Raw genomic sequence first — 21,421 nt, forward strand, 5'->3', positions numbered from 1 at the left:
CAGGAAGTGCAAAATGGCTAAGCAGGGATTGCTAGAGGACAAATATAAGGATGTAGAAGCTTATCTCACTAGGGGTAAGATAGATACTGCCTACAGGAAAATTAAAGAGACCTTTGGTGATAAGAGAACCACTTGTATGAACATCAAGAGCTCAGATGGAAACCAAGTTCTAAGCAAAGAAGGGAAAGCAGAAAGGTGGAAGGAGTATATAGAGGGTCTATACAAGGGCGATGTACTTGAGGACAATATTATGGAAATGGAAGAAGATGTAGATGAAGATGAAATGGGAGATACGATACTGCGTGAAGAGTTTGACAGAGCACTGAAAGACCTGAGTCGAAACAAGGCCCCCGGAGTAGACAACATTCCATTGGAACTACTGACGACCTTAGGAGAGCCAGTCCTGACAAAACTCTACCATCTGGTGAGCAAGATTTATGAGACAGGTGAAATACCCTCAGACTTCAAGAAGAATATAATAATTCCAATCCCAAAGAAAGCTGGTGTTGACAGATGTGAAAATTACCGAACTATCAGTTTAATAAGTCACAGCTGCAAAATACTAACTTGAATTCTTTACAGACAAATGGGAAAACTAGTAGAATCTGACCTTGGGGAAGATCAGTTTGGATTCCGTAGAAATGTTGGAACACGTGAGGCAATACTGACCCTACGACTTATCTTAGAAGCTAGATTAAGGAAGGGCAAACCTACGTTTCTAGCATTTGTAGACTTAGAGAAAGCTTTTGACAATGTTGACTGGAATACTCTCTTTCAAATTCTGAAGGTGGCAGGGGTAAAATACAGGGAGCGAAAGGCTATTTACAATTTGTACAGAAACCAGATGGCAGTTATAAGAGTCATGGGACATGAAAGGGAAGCAGTGGTTGGGAAGGGAGTGAGACAGGGTTGTAGTCTCTCCCCTATGTTATTCAATCTGTATATTGAGCAAGCAGTGAAGGAAACAAAAGAAAAGTTTGGAGTAGGTATTAAAATCCATGGAGAAGAAATAAAAACTTTGAGGTTCGCTGATGACATTGTAATTCTGTCAGAGACAGCAATAGACTTGGAAGAGCAGTTGAACGGAATGGATAGTGTCTTGAAAGTAGGATATAAGATGAACATCAACAAAAGCAAAACGAGGATAATGGAATGTAGTCGAATTAAGTCGGGTTATTAGATTAGGAAATGAGACACTTAAAGTAGTAAAGGAGTTTTGCTATTTGGGGAGCAAAATAACTGATGATGGTCAAAGTAGAGAGGATATAAAATGTAGACTGGCAATGGCAAGGAAATCTTTTCTGAAGAAGAGAAATTTGATAACATCGAGTATAGATTTAAGTGTCAGGAAGACATTTGTGAAAGTATTTGTATGAAGTGTAGCCATGTATGGAAGTGAAACATGGACGATAAATAGTTTGGACAAGAAGAGAATAGAAGCTTTTGAAATGTGGTGCTACAGAAGAATGTTGAACATTAGATGGGTAGATCACATAACTAATGAGGAAGTATTGAATAGGGTTGGGGAGAAGAGAAGTTTGTGGCACAACTTGACCAGAAGAAGGGATCGGTTGGTATGACATGTTCTGAGGCATCAAGGGATCACCAATTTAGTATTGGAGGGCAGTGTGGAGGGTAAAAGTCGTAGAGGGAGACCAAGAGATGACTACACTACGCAGATTCAGAAGGATGTAGGTTGCAGGGGGAACTGGGTGATGAAGAGGCTTGCACAGGATAGAGTAGCATGGAGAGCTGCATCAAACCAGTCTCAGGACTGAAGACCACAACAACAACAGTAGTCTCCTTAAATACAAAGGATAAATTTAGGATTATCTTTGATGTTCACAACAAATATACTAGAAGTGAAAGTGTTATCCATGTGGACTTTGTGTCTTTGAATGTGGTTCAGAATGGAGTTTTCTATTCTGATGCAAAAGTCATTTAACAACTTGCTGACAGTCATCTGACTAGAAGCCCCAAACGTTCAAAGCAAAGTGGAAATGTAAGGTATCTTATTGGCCATAGCTTCTACAAATTACCAAAATACTTTAAATACAAGTGGTAATTCTAAAAGTAATAAACAGGTTAAAAATGGCCTGAAATGTTTTCAGAGTTTTCAAAACTAGGTTTCTCATGTGCTTTAAACAGAAAGTTTACAATCAGTGTGTATTTTAGGTCCCGGCTTGTGGCATTCACTACATTCTAAAACTGTGTATTGCTAGTATAAGGACTCAAGTTAATAACTCACCTTATAATTGAGACATTAAAGGTTTAACAGATATATAAGCAATACTGAAAATGATACTAAGCTATCTGGCAACATACTTCTTCACAGTAGGCAGAAAAACATACTCATATATGCAAGATGAAGCTTTACATATTTTATTTATGATCATTAGAGTGATTTTGGATACATCAATGTACATTTGCGATTTACAGTTACAAGATAAATTACAATCTGAGTACTTATATTGTTCTAAAATAGATAGATGCAATACATATATGTAACAGTTAATGGAAAGATAAGCAAACAAACACTTTATTACAGTTACCTGAAATTATCACTGTTGTAACAGGCAATCTTTAAATATAGTGTGTAGTCTTCTTTAGGAACAAGTAAGGATACAGTGGTTACTAGTTTTGACTAGTTGAGAAGTCATCTTTAGATAACTGGTGGGCAGAAGTATTTGCTTCATCTACTGAAGTAAAATGCTTTGTCACAGTCACGTTTACAATTTCAGACTCAAAAATGGATGTTACAATTTGTTCTTATTCGGTTGCTGTGTACCATTTCACTGTGCAATATAATAGATAGATCATAGAGGTACTATGAGATAATATAAGGAGCCATCTTGTCTGTTGACAGTATCAAAAGAAGCTATCTAACTGACAGTAATAGGCAGAGTTTGGAATTATGAACATAGCTGTGACAAAGTGTCTTGCTTCAGTACCCAATGTAGACACTGCTTTCTGTTGTGTGATGTGAAGATCATCATTTAAGTGGTTGAATATAGCAATAAATGTATCCTTCCTTGTAATCCATGCAAAAGAAAACTTTCCCTATAGAAGACTACAACACTGAACATTTTATTAAAAACTTAATTTACTACATATAGGCACCTAATTTCATTTTCTGCTGCAATACCTGAGTTTTGATCAAACATATGATAAAATCCATGCGTACTTCTCTCTGATATACTATCTGTAGAAACTTTCTTAGGACACTGCCTTACTACTACAACTTATTTCTAATTCTTTTGGAGTGCTTTTAAAAAAATCTATAACGCTAAAAACATTATGTTTACAAGTACACACTAAGTTTTGTTTTGAAGATTGGTAGTGATTCTATATTTTTAAACTGCCTGATACTCTATTGTATAATAAGAGCCCATCTTTAGTATGATCTTTCTCAGCCAGCTGTAGACAAGCTCTCATAATGAAATTGATTAGTTTTTTTTTTTTACCATTGGTGTACAATTCAGTTTTGAGATACAAGTAGTTTACAGAACTCTCTTGGTGCTACTGTGGTGATTGATGTGGTTGAGTTGAACTTTCTTTATTCAAATTTCATCAGAACAGTAGACCGTATATCAGAGCTTCTGGCACATCTTCTTCCTATCAGCAAGAGCATAACATGAAAGTGGCCAACTGAGTTCCTGCATGTCAACATCATATGACTCTGCTTCATTTGCTACATCACTTTCAGAGGCCCTTCTTCCGCATCACTGTTTCGGCCTTAGCAATAAGTAATCTTAAGTGAGTTTAGCAAGGGTCACAGATGGAGACAAGGTGTTGTGTCTGAAGAGTCGTCCCATTCCACCTACATCATCCACCATCAAAATCCATGGTCTGATGGGGTTTGCACAAGTGGCATCAAAAACAACTTTGGCCAATCCACTTGGGAGATTCTGCTGCCCCCTTTTTATTCACAAATTCAGCATGCAGCCAGGGCATGCAACAGCCACCATCAGTTGCAGATGTCCCCTCTGCTTTGGAAGATGCCCATGGGGTTTGACCTGCTGCCACCACTAGAGTTTCAGTTGTGCTGGCAGCCTGGAACACAGCCAACAACAGGGTCATGTCTGGTAACATATCTGAACGCGCAGAGGGCCTAGACGTTGTCTCCTGTGGTCCACCTGTCACATCATCTGCCTGTGCACCTACAACCACCAATGTGTATCCTATGGTTGGTTTCCCAGATGGGGTTTCCAGCCACATACTGGATGGATATTGGAGTGTGGGTCGGGGCTTGGCACTGACTGAAATTTCACCATCTACCTCCGAAATGTGTCAGCTTGCAGTAGTCCCATTTGTGCCCTCATTGTCATGTCCCATCTCCACAGCTGATGCCAAGGCAGATGCTTGTAGGAGAGGAACATAGTGTCATCGATTATCCAGAGTGGCGCACCAAGTATCACCCACTGCAGAGGTAGTGCACAGCAAAGTGATATCACAAAGCACCTGTGGAACACTAGGAATAAGCCAAGCCTCTCGTAATTCCAAGGTGCCACTCCCACACACCGGCCCTCAAATAGTGTCACCAGAAGCTAGGAGGGTTGTTGTGTTTCAGATCAGAACCTGCCCAGTTCCAAGAAATTCCTGTCAGAGTAATGTCATTGTGCTGCATACTGGCCATGACACAGCCTGTGTCAGCCATCGAGGAGTATGAGACTTCTGTCGCCTGTGAATTGTGCCTATGCACCAACACTATCAGAACTATGTCAACAAGAGTCTATGAAGTTGTGTTTTGTAGTGACTGTAGGCACATTATGACCATTCTAAAGTTGTACCAATTCACCGTTTAGTTATTGTGGCTCATTTAGTGTGTTCTGAACTGCAAGTCCACATGTGCCGTTTCATATCTACAGCAGGCAAAGATAAAATCTGTTGTGATTAATATAGTATTACTTATTTAGAATGTTCTAATGAAATGAATTATTACTAGCCAAATCAGTGTCCAAGAAGTCAGACACAACAATCATAATGCTCTGATATAAAGGGTATCCTCACAAGTATCTCTCCCACCCATTCTAAAGTGTGGCTTTATTGCCAACCCAACCTCCACAACATATCATATCATCAGGGACCATATCCCTGTGGAACACCCACATTCAAGACCTGCCTGACCCACCCATCCAGCACTTCCTACACCAGATCTGTCATGGGCTTATGCTACTCCATCAAAGGCCAGGCCACCTGAGAATGCAACTATGTTATATACCAGCTCTGCTGCAATCACTGTTCAGATTTTTATCTTGATGTGACTACTAACCAGCTGTCCATGAGGATGAATGGTCACCACCAAAGCATGGTCAAGAGCAAAGTGGACCACACTGCGACACAACATGCAGCTGTACTAACAAGCTTGATTTCACCAGCTGCTTCCCAACCTGGCCAATTTGGATCCTCGCCTCCGCAGCCAGTTTTTCTGAACTGTGAAGAGGAAAGTTATCCTTAAAGCACATTCTCTGCTCCTGAAATCATCTTGGCCTCAACCTATGATAATATACTGTCCCCACACTCTCCACCCAACTGTCATGTCATCTCTAGTCCCTGCATGATCTACAAGGCAACACCAGTTCCTCTTCTCCCCAAATGTACCCTCCTATCACTTCCACTTCCCTGTGCCATTGCAGATTTTGGCTCCTACTTGATGCATTTCTGTTGCAGTCTAGCCAGAGTGGCCAGAGGCAGGAGTCATTTGTGTGTGAGATGTGCTTTCTTGTGTGAATGAGAGTGTTGTTTTCTTTCCTGAACTAGTCTTTGGCTGAGAAGTTACAGTGCTTTCATCATGGCTTTCTGCAACTCAACATGTCACCTTTACAGTGAGTAGCATTGTTTCTTTTTAATAATATTGTTAATATTCTAACATGGACTTTCCATTGTTTAATTAACAGTTAAATAAGCAACTGCCCAATGCAAAAACCTCCTCAGCACGATAGCTACACTGCCACCTAGACACAATGCCTGAACTTGAGTGGGTATGTGCCATACATCCCAAACATTGATACCAATCCTCAATTCGGTGATTTAATGAGGGAAGTTACCTACACTGGTAACAAACAAGATAAAAACAACACCCATGATACAATTTTGCTGCTCACTCTATACAACAACACAATCATTGCAAGATCTAATTATGCACTAGGTTTCGCAACTGCAAGAGTTCTATAGCCTATGTGACATCTGAGCTGGAAATACCTACTGATCCAACAAAGCCACATCTGGCACACTCTACCACAAAATTGTCATTGTCCTGCAGAAGCTGCACACTCTATCACATCACATGATGAAGAAAGACTGCCTTGCCAGCTGAGTGAAACAGGGGTGCACACTGTAAATGCAGTAATCCAAACTGACCTACAGATGAACACTCAGCAAAATCTCCTTCCTGAAAATTTTGGACTACCCCAGGCCACTAACTATGTGGCAGCAGAACTTGTCAAAGGACACCTCCTGCGAGACATGGGCCTGAAGAAGCTCACTGCTCTTGAGCTGGATCGTGGCTGGAGTAAGCAAACATTGGGTGGCAAATGCTCCCTTAAAGTGGGCAGAAGTTTCTTCAAGACTCTCTCACTAGCCTGGCTTATCACACAGTCTTGTTCATGAACACCTTATTGCTAACCTGGTAATTACAAGGTCACCTCCCCTTATTATTGCTAAGTTCTTGCCTATGTTGCAGCTCTTGTATATTGTTCCAGGCTTTGGATCATTGTTCTCTAACGCTGTAGGAGAAATCCTCTATGGCAGCACATGATCAGTTCTCTACAAATTACTCAATGGAGAGTTGGGCTAGTAGAAGAACATCAAATGACAGAGGCATTCTGATGATTCTCATAGTTAGTGGTATTAAATTCATGGTCTAGTCAACTCAGTGTATCATCCCACTTCTATTATTGTGGTGGTAAGCAATAAGGGCCAGTCGCAAATTGTGATTCACACTCTCAGCAAAGGAGGGGTTTGGATGGTATGGGGTAGGGCATTGATGTTTAACCTGCATAAGAAAACAATAATTTTTTAATTCTATAGAAGTAAGTGCAGAGGCTTTAAGAGAAACTACAAAAGGTGTTCAATAAGTAATTCATCACATCTTTCTTAGAGATCAGTTTGTTGAAAAAATGCAGAATTTGTAGTGTGACATCATGGAATTTTCCTGCTTCAGTCCCTAAATTTGTATGAAGTTCCAAAATGTGGTGGTATTATAAGTTGCTTTATAAATGGTGTCTGTAACAGAGGTGTGTTCCAAGCAGAGAGCTATCACTGAGTTTCATTTGGCAGAAAACTAGAGCATTTCAGATCTTCATAGGCTCTTGCAGAATGTCTATGGAAACCTGACAGTGAACAACAACACAGTGAGTCATTGTGTGAGATGTCTGTCATCATCACAAAAAGGTCACGCAAATATGTTCAGTCTCCCACATGTTGACCAGCTGCACACAGCTGTGACTCCTGCAATACTGCAATGTGTGGACATTCTCATTTGACGTGAGTGATAGATCATGTAATGGATCTGAGAGATTGTTATTTTCTACCGGATTTGTCGATACCAAATTGTAAATGTTTTCTTTTATTTTTGTCAGAACTTTTTTAATTGTAATTTGGCTTATTTTTTATTAATTTACTTATATTTCTGAGAGTGAAAGCATATTGATCACTATTAGTAAATGTGATGAAGAATATCAAAAAGACTGATTACAAGTGGAAGCTTGTGTGTTGTTTAAAATGTCTTTGACACTGGAGACGTCTTTGACTGTAGTCAGTCGGCAGTCGGCAGTGAACACGTGGTGTGTGTTGATAGTTGAACAATGTGCAGGTCACCGTCATAATAATTTGGAAGTGAATAAAAAAAAAAGAATTATGTTATTACTTTTTCTATATAAAATTTAAGAAGAAACCACATTTGAAGAAATGGTATTCGGAGCACCAAAAAATGAGACAAACGCATTGAATCAGGATATTTCTGCATCCAACAAAACTGCATAGTGGAATCATACTTCCACTAGACAACTGAAGCCAAGACAAATATCGCCTTGTAAACATTTTACGGAAAAAGTACTGTCATGAAATATGCCAAATTTAAGTAAATAAAAATAGTGACCATATTTCAACTGTGGTCATTCAGCCGGGATAGCATATTTCAACTGTGGTCTTCAGCTGGGATAGCATATTTCAACTGGGGACTCAGCCAGGATCGCATATTTCAGCTGGGGACTGTAGCCGGGATATTGTGTTCACGTGTTCTTCAACAGTGCTATGAGGAAGAAAATTTTTGTGTGTTAATACCAGTTTTTTCAGAATGCATGTTACAATATATGTGTTCATCGGAAAGTAAAAGTTTTGGAGAAGAAATGTTTTGGCAAAAAATATAATTTTCGACAGAAGAAAAAATTTCAAGAATTTTGGTCAACAATCACATGGATGGAAAACGTGGATTTACAACAGTAGAAGAGTGTTCCAGATAAGTCACAAAATCCTCGTATTTTGTTAAAACAATCTTTTTATCTTGTTTTGTATTATTGTGTATATTTTTTTTCTTCAGAATGACTTATGAGATTTTCGAGAGTATTGTACCTAAAGTAGAAAGTAGTAATTTAATAGACTTCGAAAATCAGGACAGATCAAATGAAACAGAAAGAACCGATCAATTTGATTTAAAAAGTTTTCTTGTAAATTTCATGGAAGAAATTAAACAATCAGTTGATGACAATAATACTTACTGGGATGAAAAAATTGATAATATTTTGTTGCAAGTCCAAGCAGTCAATACCCAAGTGGGTGATCTTTTGAACAGAGTTGGCAGTGTTGAGGAAAAAATTGAATCTGTGGAAGCAAAAGTAAATGAAATTGATGCTAAATTGAGCGATGAAATTAATACTGTAAAAAATGAGTTACTGGCAGATAGGGAAAGAAATTTAATTGATTTTAATGAGATAGAAGGGGAAATTAAAAATTTGGATGAAAACACAAAAGTTTTAGTAAAAAAATGTAGAACAAAAAACTGACAATCATTTGGTTACTCTAGACAAAAAAAAAGGTAGAATGCGGTGATTTAGAAAACAAAAAATCTGTCAAAGAACTTAGCGAAAAACTTGAAAGTCTTGACATTGAATTTCAAAGCAAAAATCACAATGTCAACACATGCAATCTTGTATCTTATATTCCAGTAAAGCACTTTTGGGTAGATGGACCCTTACATCCTGTTGATTTTATTCAATATTGTAAGGATTGTTTTTTACCTCACTCACCAGATGATATGAAAATTAAATTTGTGAAAAAATTCTTGGAAGGGGAAGCTTTGACTTGGGCAAACCAGATTGTAACTGTGGGGATGCCCTTTTCAGAATTTGAATCAAAATTTCTGGAAAATTTGTGGGATGATCTTAAACAAACTAGAATCAAAAGTGAATTTTTGAATGAGAGAAACTATAGAGAATCAGATGGGAGCATGAAACAATTTCGCAAAAGTGAACTTCAAAAACTTATTCATTTATCAAAACCTTTGGATGACTTGATCAAAATTGATACCTTAAAGTGAAGATTGCCATCAGCAATGCAGTTGAGTTTGGTTCATTGTCCTGATAGTAATGTTGAGCAGTTTCTCAATTATATTGAAAAGTTGGATAGGGTAACAACAAGAACACACAGTGGGTTTACTTACTCAGAAAGGTAGTGGTCAAAATTGGGGATGTGATAACTTTCAAAAAAAAAGGGAACAAAACAATTATCATGATGTCAGTCAAAATTCAGGGGGATATAACAATTTTCAAAAAATGTACCATAGTTTTCACCCAAAAAAAGAAAAACATTTTTGCGGAAATAATAAAAAAAGAGAGCACTTTAGGAATCAAAATCACAGAAATTTTGCTAGAGATCAGTAAAACAGAAACTACCAACAATCAGGTAATGTTTGGCATAGGAATGGGAACAGAAATTTTGATCAGAGACATTGCCAGAACAACAATCAGCAGTTCAAACAGGAACCAGTTGTAATTCAGGAAATAAAAAACGAGTAGACACCCCCTTGAAGGTCCGCAAGGTTGAGGCAGAAGGTGAGCATGATGAAACGACCAATGGATGTGACAATCATAAACCCAAACATGATAAATCCGAACCTAAGCTATCACATGATGTTATTAGTTGTTACTATCGAATAAATTTCAAGGGGAAAATAATGATGATATTGATAAATATAAAATTTTCAGTACACTAGAACATACAGTAGATAAAAGTAATTGTCATTCATTTAATTTAATAGAGTGTTACACTTGGGCAGAAAATAACAACACTTTGTCAGATGATGTAATTTGTAGTAGTTCAGAGACATGTGTGAATGAAAGAGAGAATGCATGCTGTGAGAATGAAAAAATTGGTGAAGGGATCTAGTAACTTTAGAAAGGGAAAATAATATTTTGGGGGATAATTTGAATGTGTATAAGCTGAATATGTATAATGATAATGATGTTGATGATAAAGTTGGTAATGATGGTAAAGGTATTGATGATGATGTTGAGGAAAGGTGTTTCATTAGTTTAAATAGGGAGTATATATAGAGGGTCTATACAAGGGCGATGTACTTAAGGACAATATTATGGAAATGGAAGAGGATGTAGATGAAGATGAAATGGGGGATACGGTACTGCGTGAAGAGTTTGACAGACCATTGAAAGACCTGAGTCGAAACTAGGCCCCTGGAGCAGACAACATTCCATTGGAACTACTGACGGCCTTGGGAGAGCCAGTCCTGACAAAACTCTACCATTTGGTAAGCAAGATGTATGAGACAGGCGAAATACCCTCAGACTTCAAGAAGAATATAATAATTCCAATCCCAAGGAAAGCAGGTGTTGACAGATGTGAAAATTACCGAACTATCAGTTTAATAAGTGACAGCTGCAAAATACTAACGTGAGTTCTTTACAGACGAATGGAAAAACTAGTAGAAGTCGACCTCGGGGAAGATCAGTTTGGATTCCTTAGAAACGCTGGAACACGTGAGGCAATACTGACCCTACGACTTATCTTAGAAACTAGATTAAGGAAGGGCAAACCTACGTTTCTAGCATTTGTAGACTTAGAGAAAGCTTTTGACAATGTTGACTGGTATACTCTCTTTCAAATTCTGAAGGTGGCAGGGGTAAAATACAGGGAGCGAAAGGCTATTTACAATTTGTACAGAAACCAGATGGCAGTTATAAGAGTCATGGGACATGAAAGGGAAGCAGTGGTTGGGAAGGGAGTGAGACAGGGTTGTAGTCTCTCCCCTATGTTATTCAATCTGTATATTGAGCAAGCAGTGAAGGAAACAAAAGAAAAGTTTGGAGTAGGTATTAAAATCCATGGAGAAGAAATAAAAACTTTGAGGTTCGCTGATGACATTGTAATTCTGTCAGAGACAGCAATAGACTTGGAAGAGCAGTTGAACGGAATGGATAGTGTCTTGAAAGTAGGATATAAGATGAACATCAACAAAAGCAAAACGAGGATAATGGAATGTAGTCGAATTAAGTCAGGTGATGCTGAGGGAATTAGATTAGAAAGTGAGACACTTAAAGTAGTAAAGGAGTTTTGCTAGTTGGGGAGCAAAATAACTGATGATGGTCGAAGTAGAGAAGATATAAAATGTAGACTGGCAATGGCAAGGAAAGCGTTTCTGAAGAAGAGAAGTTTGTTAACATCGAGTATAGATTTAAGGGTCAGGATGTCATTTCTGAAAGTATTTGTATGGAGTGTAGCCATGTATGGAAGTGAATCATGGACAATAAATAGTTTGGACAAGAAGAGAATAGAAGCTTTCGAAATGTGGTGCTACAGAAGAATGCTGAAGATTAGATGGGTAGATCACATAACTAATGAGGAAGTATTGAATCGGATTGGGGAGAAGAGAAGTATGTGGCAAAACTTGACCAGAAGAAGGGATCGGTTGGTAGGACATGTTCTGAGACATCAAGGGATCACCAATTTAGTATTGGAGGGCAGTGTGGAGGGTAAAACTCGTAGAGGGAGACCAAGAGATGAATACACTTAGCAGATTCAGAAGGATGTAGGTTGCAGTAGGTACTGGGAGATGAAGAAGCTTGCACAGGATAGAGTAGCATGGAGAGCTGCATCAAACCAGTTTCAGGACTGAAGACCACAACAACAACAACAGGGAGTTGGGTATACACATGGTTGAAAATGGATTAAATAGCAAGAACATTACAGAAATTCCTAGGGATGTTACCAGGATGAATAAGGCTCACAAGCAGGGTGTATGTGAAAGTGTGAATTTTGATGTTGTTGGTAAAGAATCTGACTACACAAATAATGATGACACATGTGAATCTGACTACATAAATAATGATGACATATGTATAACTCTTGGAAAGGAGGATATAAGATGAAGATATAAGATAAACATCAACAAAAGCAAAACGAGGATAATGGAATGTAGTCGAATTAAGTCAGGTGCTGCTGAGGGAATTAGACACTTAAAGGAGTAAAGGAGTTTTGCTATTTGGGGAGCAAAATAACTGATGATGTAGAAGGAGGGAAGGATATAAAATGTAGACTGGCAATGGCAAGGAAAGCGTTTCTGAAGAAGAGAAATTTGTTAACATTGAGTATAGATTTAAGTGTCAGGAAGTCATTTGTGAAAGTATTTGTATGAAGTGTAGCCATGTATGGAAGTGAAACATGGACGATAAATAGTTTGGACAAGAAGAGAATAGAAGCTTTCGAAATGTGGTGCTACAGAAGAATGCTGAAGATTAGATGGGTAGATCACATAACTAATGAGGAAGTATTGAATAGGATTGGGGAGAAGAGAAGTTTGTGCCACAACTTGACCAGAAGTAGGGATTGGTTGGTAGGACATGCTCTGAGGCATCAAGGAATCACCAGTTTAGTATTGGAGGGCAGTGTGGAGGATAAAAATCGTAGAGGGAGACCAAGAGATGAATACACCCAGCAGATTCAGAAGGATGTAGGTTGCAGTAGGTACTGGGAGATGAAAAAGCTTGTACAGGATAGAGTAGCATGGAGAGCTGCATCAAACCAGTCTCAGGACTGAAAACCACAACAACAACAACATGTATAACTCCTAGCCTAAGTGAAATTTTTACAGATACTAATGACACACACACATTTCTTATGAATCTATGGCTGAACAATGATACTATTTCTTTTGACAAGAACTTCAGGAAGATGCTTATTCATGTATGTGAAACTATATGTCCTGAGTGGTGGAAAAAGATGAGATATGTTATTTTTGAAAAGCTGAAGGATAAGTACTTCAATAGTATACAATGTGATTTGGATGAAAATTCTTGGCTATTTGAGATAATAGAGAGTACTAATGACAATTTTGTATCTTGTGCAAATATTATAATTGTGGCAAATAATGCATGTAATGATATACCATATGATTCTGATAAGTATAGGTTTGGGGAAATTGAAGGTGATTTATTACATTAGGATACAGGTTCTGAGAAAAGTGATCAATTTTGCAGTCCTCATATAAAAGTTCAAATTGGGTCATGGATTGGTAAATGTTTAATTGATACAGGAAGTGAGATCTCGGAAATATCTGAAAGGTTAAGCAAGAAATTGAAAGTGGGGAAAGATTATGTTGAAATGCCAGTTGTTGGGGTAAAGATAAAAGATGCTACTGGGAAGAGCAGTAAATTAGTAAAAAGCCAGGCTTTAGTGACATTTTTAATTGAAGGCAAGTTGTTCACACATGGATGTTTTGTAATTCAGGAATTTAATGAAGATTTTCTTTTGGGTATGAATTGGATAGTAAAAGTAAATACAGCATTTGATTGGGTTGGAAGAAAACTTTTGATAGAAACTAGTGAAAGGGAATACATTCAGACAAATTTTGTGAACACACTTGGTGATCAGAGTAATGGAAATTTTGACAGTATCAATTTACTAAAAGAAAATAGATTGGAGAATATTGAAATTCATAGATTTGATACTGATGAAGTTGAATTTGGGAATTTAGTAAATTTGAAAATTACAGAACCATAAAATTTATCTGGGGAGCAAAAACAACAGTTAGAAAATCTGCCGTGGGAATACAGTGATGTTTTCAGTGACATACCTGGTAGGGTAAAGGGTTATCAGTGTGAGCTTCAGGTGAAACCTCGTGAACCATTTTTCATAAAACCATACAGTATTGCAATAACAAAAAGACCTGCTGTAGAGAAAGATCTGAAAAAGATGGAAGGATAGAATATAATAGAAAGAAGTATCAGTGCATATAATAATCCTCTAGTAGTAGTTTCGAAAAAAAGATGGTAGAGTAAGATTGGTTTTGGACTCTAGACACTTAAACAGAATTTTGTACAGACAGACAGACCATCCCAAAAGATTGATGAAATACTCTATAAATTTACAGATATTAAATATATGTCAAGTTTGGATCTAACTTCAGGTTTTCATCAGGTATCACTTTCGGTTAATTCTAGAAAATATACTGCTTTCTTGTACAATGGTAAGAGTTACCAATATTGTGTTCTGCCATTTGGGTTAAATTCTTCTGTTTCCGAATTTATAAGAGCTTTGGATCATGTACTGGGGCAAGAACTTGCATCTAAACTGATAATTTATGTAGATGACATTTTGGTTACAGGGCAAAATTAGGAGGAACATTTTTCGATTTTGTAGTCAGTTTGTGGAAAACTTAGAAAGGGGGGGATGACATTGAAATAAGAGAAATGTAAGTTTGCAGTTTCTGAATTTAAATTTTTGGGTCATATTGTCACAGACAAGAGAATTATGGCAGATCCAGAAAAAATTAAAGCAATTTCTGAAATTCCTGTTCCTAAGACTAGAAAACAATTAAAGTCGTTCTTTGTGTTATGCAGTTATTACTGAAAACATGTAAGTGATCAGAGTCTGAATGCACCATGTTTAGGTCAGAAAAATACTGTTTGGGTTTGGGATAAAAGTTGTCAGGAAGAGTTTGATAAAATTAAGCAAGAGCTGAGGAAGCAACACTTATTACACAGACCTGATTTTAATTTACCATTTTGTTTGAATACTGACAGCAGTAATTATGGGCTTGGAGCAGAGTTATTTCAAGAAAGAGTAGAGAATGTAGTTAAGATACATTGTACCATAGCATTTGCAAACAGAATGTTGCTTAATCATGAGAAAAATCATACAGTCACAGAGAAGGAACTTTTGGCAATTCATTGGGCTTTTACAAAATTAAGAATTTACCTTATTGGACACAATACCATAGTATTTTCGGATCACAAAGCTTTGAGTTACTTACAGGAGTGCAAATTATACCACAGTAGATTGACCAGATGGACAATATTTCTGCAACAGTTTGACTTTGAAATCGAGCACATAAAGGTTCTGAGAATGTAGTAGCTGATTCACTTTCAAGGTTACCAATTGGGGGAGAAAAGAAGATTTTTGAAAAAGAGGAGGAAAAGCAATTTAAAGTTAGATACCTGAAAGGAGTGGAAAATGAGAAAACAATTAGAGCTATGTGTAACAAAATCAGGAAAAATCAAAATTTGGGTGAAAGTTGGATATTAATCAAAAAATGTTTAGGCAAGAAGGGGTATGAGAAACTTGATAAATTTTACAAATTACATAAGCGGATTTTATTTCGGAGAACAGGTATAGATTCTGATAACTGGAAACTCTGTTGGTCAGAGGCAGATGCTGAAAAGCTTATCATTTACATACATGGAAATTTTGGTCATTGTGGGATGCAGAAGTGCATTCAAAAGATACAAGAAAACGTTTATTTTTACAGTATTGGAAAGAAGGTAAGAAAAGAATTGGCAACCTGTGACAAATGTCAGAGAGTTAAAGTGAGCAATCAAAGATGTGGTGGAGAGATGCAAAACATTATTCCGGAAAAACCTTTAGATCTTATTGCTGTGGACTTATATGGAATGTTACCAAAGAGTAAAGGTGATCACTGTTACATATTTGTTATGGTAGATGTATTTTCAAAATTAATTAAACTATATCCAGTGAAAAAGCTACTAGCCATGAAATTATAATAAAAATTGAAAGAGATTATTTCACACAGGTGGGTAAACCAAAAGCTATATTATCAGATAATGGGTCACAGTTCATCACTTTCAAAATTGGGGATCTTGTTCTGCTCAAGTCTCATGAAAAATCGAAAATGTTAACTTCAGAAATTCTCTGATATCTATACTTCTGAAGTCATAGAAAATATACACCCTAATGCTTATCGTTTGGTGTACCCTAAGTCAAATAAATTATTTGGTCTCAGGAATGTTATCTCTTTGAAACTATATAAACAGAAATCATATTTCAAGATTTAAATAACCTATTATCATCTAAAACAAAAGTCCTCCACTGGAATATGCTTGTTAGAACAAAACTACCTGTACAACCAAGTATGTATATTTGCATGTATAAATTAAAAATTTGAAGTTACATGTTAATTGAAACTGCTAAAAAAACACTGTTGTAACAAAGAATGAGAGAAAGATTTATTTTTACTTTTTTTTTTTACAAAAAAAGTCTCCATAGTGAGCAATTCAGAATTTTTCTAATTTTTGGAAGCTAAGTCTTCCCTGTGGGTGAAGGCATGCATGTGAGGACATGCATACTAAGGTATAAGTTTCAAAACCAATTTTAGATAAAGCCTCATGATATATCAGCAATTTATTGTTCTTTACACTGATTTTGTGGGGAGTGAAAGTACTCTTCCTAAGAATGTGACTTGTAGTAATATTGTAGTAGAGAGGCAAGTGTACATAAATAATTGGAAAAAAAATACACACACAAAGATGATGTGACTTACCAAACAACAGCACTGGCAGGTTGATAGACACACAAACATACGCACAAAATTCGAGCTTCCCTCATGAAAGAGGGAAGGAGAGGGAAAGATGAAAGGATGTGGGTTTTAAGGGAGAGGGTAAGGAGTCATCCAATCCTGAGAGTGGAAAGACTTACCTTAGGGGGAAAAATTGATAGGTATACACTCGCACACACACACATATCCAACCGCACATACACAGACACAAGCAGACATTTGTAAAGGCAAAGAGTTTGGGCAGAGATGTCAGTCGAGGCGGAAGTACAGAGGCAAAGAAGTTGTTGAAAGACAGGTGAGGTATGAGTGGCGGCAACTTGAAATTAGCGGAGGTTGAGGCCTGGTGGATATCGAGAAGAGAGGATATACTGAAGGGCGAGTTCCCATCTCCAGAGTTCTGACAGTTTGGTGTTAGTCGGAAGTATCCAGATAACTCAGACAGTGTAACACTGTGCCAAGATGTGCTGACCGTGCACCAAGGCATGTTTAGCCACAGGGTGGCGGCAACTTGAAATTAGCGGAGGTTGAGGCCTGGTGGATATCGAGAAGAGAGGATATACTGAAGGGCAAGTTCCCATCTCCGGAGTTCTGACAGTTTGGTGTTAGTGGGAAGTATCCAGATAACTCGGACAGTGTAACACTGTGCCAAGATGTGCTGACCGTTCCCTAAGGCATGTTTAGCCACAGGGTGATCCTCATTACCAACAAACACTGTCTGCCTGTGTCCATTCATCGAATGGACAGTTTGTTGCTGGTCATTCCCACATAGAAAGCTTCACAGTGTAGGCAGGTCAGTTGGTAAATCACGTGGGTGCTTTCACACGTGGCACTGCCTTTGATCGTGTACACCTTCCGGGCTACAGGACTGGAGTAGGTGGTGGTGGGAGGGTGCATGGACCAGGTTTTACACCAAGGGCGGTTACAAGGGTAGGAGCCAGAGGGTAGGGAAGGTGGTTTGGGAATTTCATAGGGATGAACTAAGAGGTTACAAAGGTTAGGTGAACGGCGGAAAGACACTCTTGGTGGAATGGGGAGGATTTCATGAAGGTTGGATCTCATTTCAGGGCAGGATTTGAGGAAGTTGTATCCCTGCTGGAGAGCCACATTCAGAGTCTGATCCAGTCCCGGAAAGTATCCTGTCACAAGTGGGGCACTTTTGTGGTTCTTCTGTGGGAGGTTCTGGGTTTGAGGGGATGAGGAAGTGGCTCTGGTTATTTGCTTCTGTACCAGGTCAGGAGGGTAGTTGCGGGATGCGAAAGCTGTTTTCAGGTTGTTGGTGTAATAGTTCAAGGATTCCAGACTGGAGCAGATTCGTTTGCCACGAAGACCTAGACTGTAGGGAAGGGACCGTTTGATGTGGAATGGGTGGCAGCTCTCATAATGGAGGTACCATTGCTTGTTGGTGGGTTTGATGTGGACGGACGTGTGAAGCTGGCCATTGGACAGATGGAGGTCAACGTCAAGGAAAGTGGTACGGGATTTGGAGTAGGAGCAGGTGAATCTGATGGAACCAAAGGAGTTGAGGTTGGAGAGGAAATTCTGGAGTTCTTCTTCAATGTGAGTCCAGATCATGAAGATATCATCAATAAATCTGTACCAAACTTTGGGTTGGCTGGCTTGGGTGACCAAGAATGCTTCCTCTAAGCAACTCATAAATAGATTGGCGTATGAGGTTGGTATGTCTGACCTTCAAAAGTGAAGAAGTTGTGAGTCAGGATGAGGCTGGCTAGGGTAATAGTGAAAGAGGTTTTAGGTAGGGTGACAGGTGATCGGCATGAAAGGAAGTGCTCAATCGCAGCGAGGCCCTGGATGTGCGGAATATTTGTGTATAAGGAAGTGGCATCAATGGTTACAAGGATGGTTTCCGAGGATAACAGACTGGGTAAGGATTCCAGGCGTTCGAGAAAGAGGTTGGTGTCTTTGATGAAGGATGGGAGACTGCATGTAATGGGTTGAAGGTGTTGATCTATGTAGGCAGAGATACGTTCTGTGGGGGCTTGGTAACCAGCTACAATGGGGTGGTCGGGATGATTGGGTTTGTGAATTTTAGGCTTCATACCCAATGAGCTTACATGCTATGTAAGTTTACAAGTGTCAAAAGGAACACTGTCTGGGTACCCAGAGTTCCTCCAAACTACATAAAATATTATAAATAACACATACTTAGGAAAGGGAGTATTAAAGGACAAAACAGAAAATAGATTTCTCAAGTGTCACAAACACCTGTAGCTTATCATTGAAAAATAAATAAATAAATATAAAAAATAAATAAAAAATAAAAATAAAGTCTCACATTTCCTAAATACTACTCAGGCTTACTGGATCACTAATGAGTACTCAAGTATAGTTATTAAGGAATTGTTCAGCTAAGGAGTGTGCTAAAAAAACAAAAACAGAGAAGGTTTGTTGGTGTAAAAAAGATATATGGAAACTTATGAAATAAAGGTATAATGTTAAAATGTGAACTGCTATTATGTATGATATTCATGTACAAGATGACTATGTATAAAATATCATGCGTTCGATTTGAGGGGGGAGGGATATGTAGTGCTTTGTGTATTTCCACATAAATTCTAGAATCACTTGGCCTTCTACTTCTACCATCTCGAGCACACGAAATTTTAAATATAAGTGTGAGAGGGCCTGTCTACTGAGAGTTGCCTCTCTGTGTGTGCAGGCCCGAAGTGTGTAATAAGAAGACCATAGACATGACAGTCAAACGACACCAACAAGGGTTTGCCGGTCGCACCATGGAAGCCATAACAAGGAGTGTTTATGTATTCTGTGCTGTTTTATAACTTTGGCTATTGTAGTGAAAAAAAAAGAACAGCTGAAATATTGTTAGTGGTTGTTCATTTTGGACATGGGGTGGGTAAGATGTGTGTTCAGATTCAGAATGACAATGGACTTGGGTTTTAAGCCAACCTTTTCTTATGTGTAAATGAACTCTGTGTTTAACCTTTGGACATGTGAAGAGACCTACTTGATAGTGTTTATGTGGAGAATGAGTTTTGTAAAAGTTTGATGTTCAAATATACATCATGAAGTGATGCATAAGAAACTGCATGTGTCTGCTTATTTTTATAACTGTAAAGAGTCTTGAGAAATTCCTGTTCCTAGCAGATATACTTCAAAGAAGAAGAGAAGAGGAGGTTGCAGCAGCAAGATAACCAGCAAGGAAAGTCAGCTGGCCATCTCAAGTAAGTCATATTGTTAAAGAAGTGGGATTTTGCAAACATACTTCACCATTTTAAGTCATGTAAAGCGTTAGAATCTTTATACCATACTCCCCTATATCAGTGTCCATGACCAGCCAAATAAAGTGTTCTCTCACATTTTCTAAAGTTTTGTACACTCCAAGGTGTCCACCCATTAGAGATAAGTGGAAACATTGTAAAACACAGGTGACTGCCTCTACCAGAACCACCTTTTTAGGCTTATGATCATAATGAGGTACACAGCATAGGACATCCTCTACTCACTCAGTTTTCTTCCTCATTTATCCTCTCCATTATCACTTTTACTCTGTCATCTTGTTGATGATACTTTTCTATGCCTGGGAAGAGCACAAGTAACATTAATATAATGGTTATTTCACATGAGTGTTCAACTTGGAGACCCGTGGTTTCATCTTGTAGTTGTTAAAGGTCAAACACATGGCTCCAGGCATCAGAAACAGTGGTATCCATCCCTTTTATGTGTCTGACTTGGAACTTAAATGCTAGAATACATATGGCCCAACTCACTATCCTTCTGGTTCTATGGGGTCAACACAGGAGCCTTCTAAGTGACCGATTGTCAGTTTCTAATTCAAAGAGGAGGCGTGGGGTGCTCCAGATAGTCTGGTAATGACAAAAGTGGAGTAGCTGTGAATGCCTCCTTGAGGCCTAAAAATGTGGCTTCCTGAGCCTCAGTCCACTCAAATTTTAATCCTTTCTTTTCCAGCACATTAAAATGACCTGCTTTTTTGCACAAATCCAGGAACGAATTTATGGAAAAAAAAAATCAGCATACCAATGAATTGTACAACTTGTCTAACAATGAAAGAAGTAGGAAAGTTAATTATAGATTTCATCCTCTCAGTACCAACAGTCAGTCCTTTTAAGGAAATGACATAATGTAAGAACTGCATGGATGAACAAGAAAATTTAATCATCTTGGGATTCACAATCAGCCTTTGGTATCTCAAAAACTATCTCTAAACATTTCAAACATTCCTCCATTGGACTACAATAAAAATCATACAAATAGTGGTAAATGAAGTCAGCCCCCAAACACCTTGTCCAACAACTGACATAATACTGTTGCCCATGTGGACAGTCCAAAGAGATTCCAGTCAGTACTAAATGTTGTTGAAGGGTTGGAAGTCTCACTTAGCAACATCTGACAATATGCCTGATTCAAATCCAAGGTAATAAATATCCCAACACCATTAAACGAGGCAAAACAAGAATAAACATCTGGGAGGGAGACAGGGTGTAAAATGATCTTCTTCTTGAGCTCTCAGAAATCCACCACTACTGCTTTCACCGTTTTGATGAGCCTGTCATGGATGACTCTTGGTACCTTCATTATTTGCTTTAATATCTTAAGTTGTTCTGGTACTGTTCCCTCATAACT

General features: G+C 38.2%; 1 protein-coding gene across 1 annotated transcript in view; it reads right to left on the reverse strand.

Moving 5' to 3' along the window:
* LOC126335879 (uncharacterized) overlaps positions 1-4,218 on the reverse strand; it is a 148,897-nt gene extending 144,679 nt beyond the window's left edge. The window contains exon 1 of the mRNA XM_049999349.1: positions 3,931-4,218. Within this exon, the coding sequence (XP_049855306.1) occupies positions 3,931-4,218 (288 nt within the window). The remainder of the gene's footprint in view (positions 1-3,930) is intronic.
* Positions 4,219-21,421: the final 17,203 nt, after the last annotated feature.

This window comes from Schistocerca gregaria, chromosome 2, assembly GCF_023897955.1.
Source record: "Schistocerca gregaria isolate iqSchGreg1 chromosome 2, iqSchGreg1.2, whole genome shotgun sequence".
Lineage (NCBI taxonomy): Eukaryota > Metazoa > Arthropoda > Insecta > Orthoptera > Acrididae > Schistocerca > Schistocerca gregaria.